The 6,134-nt window shown below is 33.2% G+C and overlaps 1 protein-coding gene across 3 annotated transcripts; it reads left to right on the forward strand.

The window, feature by feature from the left end:
• The first annotated feature begins 1,272 nt into the window (after positions 1 to 1,272).
• On the forward strand, positions 1,273 to 6,134 carry LOC111394508 (phosphatidate phosphatase PAH2-like). Of its 3 annotated transcripts, XM_023020365.1 has the most exons (6): positions 1,402 to 1,536; positions 4,461 to 4,589; positions 4,676 to 4,774; positions 5,161 to 5,282; positions 5,476 to 5,594; positions 5,744 to 6,134. In XM_023020365.1, exons 1-4 carry the CDS (start codon positions 1,435 to 1,437, stop codon positions 5,215 to 5,217), a joined length of 387 nt encoding a protein of 128 aa, XP_022876133.1. In that variant the 5' UTR covers positions 1,402 to 1,434; the 3' UTR covers positions 5,218 to 5,282; positions 5,476 to 5,594; positions 5,744 to 6,134. The 3 variants fall into 3 exon arrangements, 2 of the variants coding, with proteins under 2 accessions (XP_022876133.1, XP_022876132.1); XR_002702622.1 differs by lacking the exon at positions 1,402 to 1,536 and adding an exon at positions 1,273 to 1,395 and having other exon boundaries at positions 5,476 to 6,134; XM_023020364.1 differs by having other exon boundaries at positions 5,476 to 6,134.

Here is a 6,134-nt window from a genome sequence, read left to right on the forward strand (position 1 = left end):
AAAATTTCCCCCCCCCCCCCCTCCCCCGGGTTTTTTGTCGCTATGTTGAAATTCTACACAACTTTTGGCGCATATCTTTGTAGTTTTAACCAACCATTGAATGAGCCGAGCTCAACTTGTGAACATTTGAGCCAAAGGTGGTTTTTTGTCGCCATGTTGAAATTCTACAAAACTTTTGGTGCATATCACTGTAGTTTTAACCAACCGTTGAATGAGCGGAGCTCAACATGTGAGCCAAAGGTGAGTTGATTACCAGTTCACCTTATCTATCTCAAAAACTTTTGCCAAGCTGGAGCCGACTCCATATTGATGGAGCTTGAGCCATATATACCTAAAAGATTGATGTATATTAGAGCATCTCCAACCACAACACCAAATCACCATTCTTCACCAATTTTTACTAAATGTGCCACTCCAACCTAACACCAAATCTTGCACCATTTTGGTGCCAAATGATGCAAGTCAATACTATTCACTTGCACCATTTTGCACAAAATTTGATAAAAGTCCATTTTGCTTGTTGTTCATGTATGACCAAGTGATATCAAGGGTATTTGTGTCATTTTACATTATACATAAATTTTTTTAATTCATATTTAAGTAATTAATTAATTATTATTATTATTATGATGATGATTATTATTAAGTAAATTATTATTATTAGTTGAACATTTGTAGGATGAATATATGATTTTTGATAATTAAATTACGATACTAGATCGACTTCGTCGTACCATAATTTCGGAATTTGAAATGTACTACGTTGTTTTCAATAACATGATTTAATATTTTCTAAGTTGTGGTATTTTTATTAATTTTACTACATTTTTAAAGTTTATTAAATAATTTAATATTTTCATAAACGAAACGAAATTATGCATGTAGTAATTTATGTAGTAGTAAATCAAGTAAATAAATAATTTTTTAGCTATATAAATTGTTAAGAATAAAAGAAATGAAGAAAATGATTAAACACTGTTCATTTTGTTGTAATTGTTATAATGGGTTGTAGATAATTTTTAGTTTGGTGCAAAATGGTGCAGGTTGGAGATGGTCTTAGGTTCCTTCTTTACATGTTCTTTAGAAAAATTATCCTTCTTCCAAACAGTAAATTCTAGAAAGTGCAATAGGCCCTTTAGGATTTCATCTCTCAATATATTTAAGCTTTTTAGTTCTGGCAACTAAAAAAATTAGCAAGACCATCTTTCTATTATTAGCTATTTTGATATGCTTGCTTTACATATGTTCATTTAGAAAAAGTATTTTCATTTTAAACTCAATTATTACAACTTTAAGGATGTAAACTGTGTGCCATGGCTTTTATGATTTGAGAAATTCTCTGCTTTTGCAGTTGTTAGAAGAGCTCCTCATGAATTCAAAATTGCTTGCTTGGAGGTCAGTGACTTAAGTTTCACTTACCATAACTGAACCTTGATGCATCCATTTCTATTTCTTCTGCTTCATTCTTTTTGGTATTCTTTTATTTTTTCCCTCCTGGGGGTTGAGGGTAGAAAAAGGTTCTTGGAGAAATTTCTGGTATTCCTCCTACATGTTTTAGATTCTTAATTCCTAGAGATATAATTATTTGAGCCACTGTGTAAAAATACGGGCCAAATGCATTGCCCTATTTGGATCTCTTACAATCATGTTTTGCTGTAACCTGTGTGTTATATGTAGTACTGTGTTTCTTTGTGAAAATAAGTAGACATGTAATTTGATTGTGAATTGCTTGAATCGAGATCTTGCAATATTATTGCTCGATAAATGTTTAGAATAAATGATAGAAACATTTTTCACTATAGTTCACCATTAATACACCACTACAAAACTTCACATCTCTTAGCTGATTCTTCTGATTTTCTTCATGCGTGATGCTATTATTTGTAAAAAGATGTCCTTTAAAAATTTGCTGTTTTAATTGACTCATTTACTGTGTTTGCTATGTTTAGTATCCCTTCAACTAGTTAGATTGGTGGCTTCTGGGAAATCGATACGTTCTTGTGCTTTTTTTTGGGGGGGGGGGGAGGTGTCCACCACCCTCAATACTTATATACTTCTATATGTTTTAATATATACATAAACATATTAAATATTAAAACTCTAGTTTATTGAATGCGTCCATAGCTTTGTGGTAAAAGTTACTTTTTTAGGTTGCGCATACCTGGGTTCGAATCCCAGCAAACACAACATTTGTTTCCTTTTGGAAAAAATTCACAATTAGTCCTTAACCTTTAGCGCCTATTGAAAACACGTCTCCACCTTTAAAATTTTTAGTCCCAACCTTCATTTATTTCTGCATAGTTTATCCTTTTTACATAATTCCGTCAACTCCCTTTTTTTTTTTTTTTGGGGCCTGCCCCAAGCAAAACAATTGTAGTTTTCATTGGTTCTAAGAGATACTGTTGCTCCAGTTTTTCATTTAATCTCTTTATTTGCGGAGATTCACCCATGAGTATGTATTCTCCTGTTGTTTATGTTTTTCTGCTAAAGAGAGGAGGAGGGAAATCGAAAAAAAAATAATTACTTTGTGAAGGGCAAGCCCGTTCCTATGGAAAAGGAACTATTGTCCCATGTGTTCCAAAAGGGGGGTAATATCTGCCATATACATCAATCAATCTGGTGCGGAAGCGTTAATAAAATTCTTGTATCAAGAATTGAAATAAGAAATCTAGGAATAATTTGCTTGTCTTGAATTGATAATGAATGAATGAATGAAAATTGTACAATGGTCCTATATTTATAGGTAAATTATTCCTATTCCTAATAGTACTAGGAGATTGAAATAAGGAAACTATGAAATTAATAAAAGTCTAATCTAATTAAAACTCAATAAAGAAACTAATAAAGCCCCTGTTTGTTTCCCATTCTGTTCCTATTAAAATGAAAAATATGACTGTTATCTATCACATCAAATCATCAAATTTGAATTTCTATATCTTGTGTGAGGTACATAACGACTATATTTTTCATTCTCATTCTTAGAAAAATGGGAAACAAATACCCCCTAAAATAGAAAGTCCTATTACAAGAGAACTAAATATAAAATAAACTTCTAAAAAATATAAAACATCTTTGCAGTAGGAATTGTAGTCGTGCTACATCACAATCACTGAGATAGGTTGGCACATTAATTATCAGAGTGAGAATCAGGACTTCGTGAGTGGAAGTTGTGGAACCTTGTAATTTATCATTAAGTATAATTTATCTATTTTAAATTTGAATATTGTGGTATGAACTGTGAGTACAATAGGGTAACAGGAGAAACAAAATTGTAAATGATATTGAAAAAAAATTAAAAATTAAAAAAAAAAAGAAGGAAGAGGGAAGAGCAGGAATGTGCAGCACAAGAATTGAAATTGAGCTTAGATTTGGATACTTTAAAGTCATTATCATGCCGGAATTGTGGTTGTGTGGTGTGGTTAGTCTGATATCAGAAAGGGATTCCTACTTCCCAACCTGGGTCCTTATACTGTAGATTGCACTGGGAATGGCGGTAGAACGAGAAGGGAAAAGGTTGAGTTGAGAATGTAAGGTTGAGTATAGGACAAAAAAGATGGTTGAAATGTATTAGAAATGTTTTAGAGCGGCAGGTTCGAGGGTGAAGTTTTGAGCTTGGGTGGCTTGTTTATGCGTTACTCAAAGTAGGTCACTTGAGCTTTAACAATTCTAAATTTTCTATTCCCGTTCTATGATAACTTGGTTTTAGCATGCAATTCCAGCTTCTGCACTAAATCTATTTCTGTGGGAACTGTTTAACATTTTTTGATTAAATACGTTACTCTTTCTGTTGCAGTAAAATTTGTTTGTTGAATAAATATTGAAATAATGAAGAGAGGACCTAGGAAGAGTTTGACATTTAGAATGTGAATGGAGATCAATATGCTTTATGAATTGATCTAAGATTTTTTAGGGCTTCCAAATATTTCAGCTAATATTTACCGTTTTGACCATTATTCCCCTTGTCAATTGTGTGTTCTAAAACTCAGTTAACCTAACTTTGGCTACGAGAAAGAAAATGCCATTTTTATTAAGTCTTGAAGTTCAATGTTAAAAGTTCAACATTATTAAGAGGGATAGCCTAAGTCCTTAAATGTTGGTTGTTTATTTCATTACTATTCTCAGAAGTTTTATGCCCCCATTTGAGAACGCGAATCTTGGAATTTGATTGCTTATTTGAGCTTTGGACAAATTGAGTTGTTTGTTTGAGCTTGTCAGGCTCTAATATGGAGGCAAAGATCCTAGGCTCAAATGAAATTGTGTACATATAAGGCTTTGAAGAAAAACAAAATGAACTATGCCTACATATGAGGGTGGTTGTTTTAGATAAGATTTAAATGATTAAATATGGCCGGAGCTTAAGCTTTTAGAACAAGTGGCTTAACAGGAGGTGGCTAGGAAAATGTATACATCTTTTTTAAAATGAGGACAGACTTGAACTTATTTTTCTTCCAATTTTGCAGGTTATTAGGGCCTTGTTTCCTCCTGATAGAAATCCCTTCTATGCTGGTTTTGGAAACAGAGACACTGATGAGTTTAGCTACCTTAAGGTTGGAATCCCTAGAGGAAAAATATTTATCATAAATCCAAAGGTACTTCTAAGAAATGATAGTGAAAATTGTACAAGTTCTTTCTGTGGATGGAAATTTCATCTAAAAATCTGTCGAAATATTTACAGGGTGAGATTGTTGTAAACCGGGGAACTCATACCAAATCATATACGTCTCTTTGTGACCTTGTGCATGGCATGTTTCCTTCCATGTCATCATCTGAGCAGGTTTGACTCTTAATTTTCTGGGTACTACTTTCGAAGTATTACATCCAAGTCACTTTCAAGGACATTAATGTCCCTTGTGCTCAAGAATATATTTTCTCTATAATTTTTATAGGGCTCATTATCAATACTTTCTCTACTTTATTTACTTGACAGTTGAACCCATTAACAATGTCTCCTCGAACAGTTCTCTGCAAAATATGTTGTTTCTATTCTTTCTTTATGCACCTGGGAGTTGAACGTGATTCATGTTTCGATTCTTGTTTTGCTTTTTAACTCTTACCATATCCTTGCATGTCATTAACTCGAAACATAAAAAATGTTTACGGCTTAAATGTGCATATTCTACTGTTTTTACTTGATCAACTTCATTTTTCCCTCGGTTTCAGGAGGACTTTAATCAATGGAATTACTGGAAACTTCCGCTTCCTCTCATTGATGTTTGAAGATTGAGCAGTTTGAAATTGAGACGTGCAGGCAGGCTGGATCTTAGTTATCTGGAAGTGTTAAGGTAGCTTCTTAAGCTTGGTGGTAATTATTGATTTAGCTAAGAATGACCAATGAATATAAAATGGATAAATGAAGAAACGAAGACAATATCTAGAAATAGATCTTCTGCCATCCTCAAGAAAAAGAATAGGCTTCTATCATTGATTATATTTTCATCGCAATATTTCTCTTTTCTTCTCATGTGGGATATTCAGGGCACTGGTGAAAGGAAGACCCTCCTCAAATACGGTTAGCTATCTTATCTAACATGGGACGAATCGTAGTATCTACAATGTGCAGGGACAGCTTCATATTTGTTCTGCTGGCCCACAAGGTTCAGCCTTATATTTCATATATATTTCTTTGCATTCACTTTTGTGATGCTCTGGTGGCTGGTATACTGAATCGTGGGCATAGATTTGGATATATTACCACAAGCAAGACAGATTAGCTATAACTGATATTTTGTCCTATTATGGCTAGATCTGATATCCTTGTTCAAACTGCAATCTACAGTGGTGTTCCATGGGAGAACCTATCAATTCCACAAAATCCTGCTTCAATTCTGATTATTTATAGATTGTAAACTGGATCACAAAGGAACATAAATACTGCAAACAGTATTGTTATAGATATGGAAACATTGTCATATTGTTTTCCACTATATATATTCTCTTTTTTCGTTGTTCTAGATATTATTTCCTTAGTAGTTTGGTGGTTACTTCTATAATTGTACAGGCTCCCATAGCAATAACATATTTTGGTTCGGGCATTTGCTCATTAGTGTACAAATTTTCCTTTTTGTAATCAGTTGTAACCTTATAACTAGGTTGTTTTTTTCTATGTAACAGCCAAAAATAATCTTACAAATTTC

This window comes from Olea europaea, chromosome 5, assembly GCF_002742605.1.
Source record: "Olea europaea var. sylvestris chromosome 5, O_europaea_v1, whole genome shotgun sequence".
Lineage (NCBI taxonomy): Eukaryota > Viridiplantae > Streptophyta > Magnoliopsida > Lamiales > Oleaceae > Olea > Olea europaea.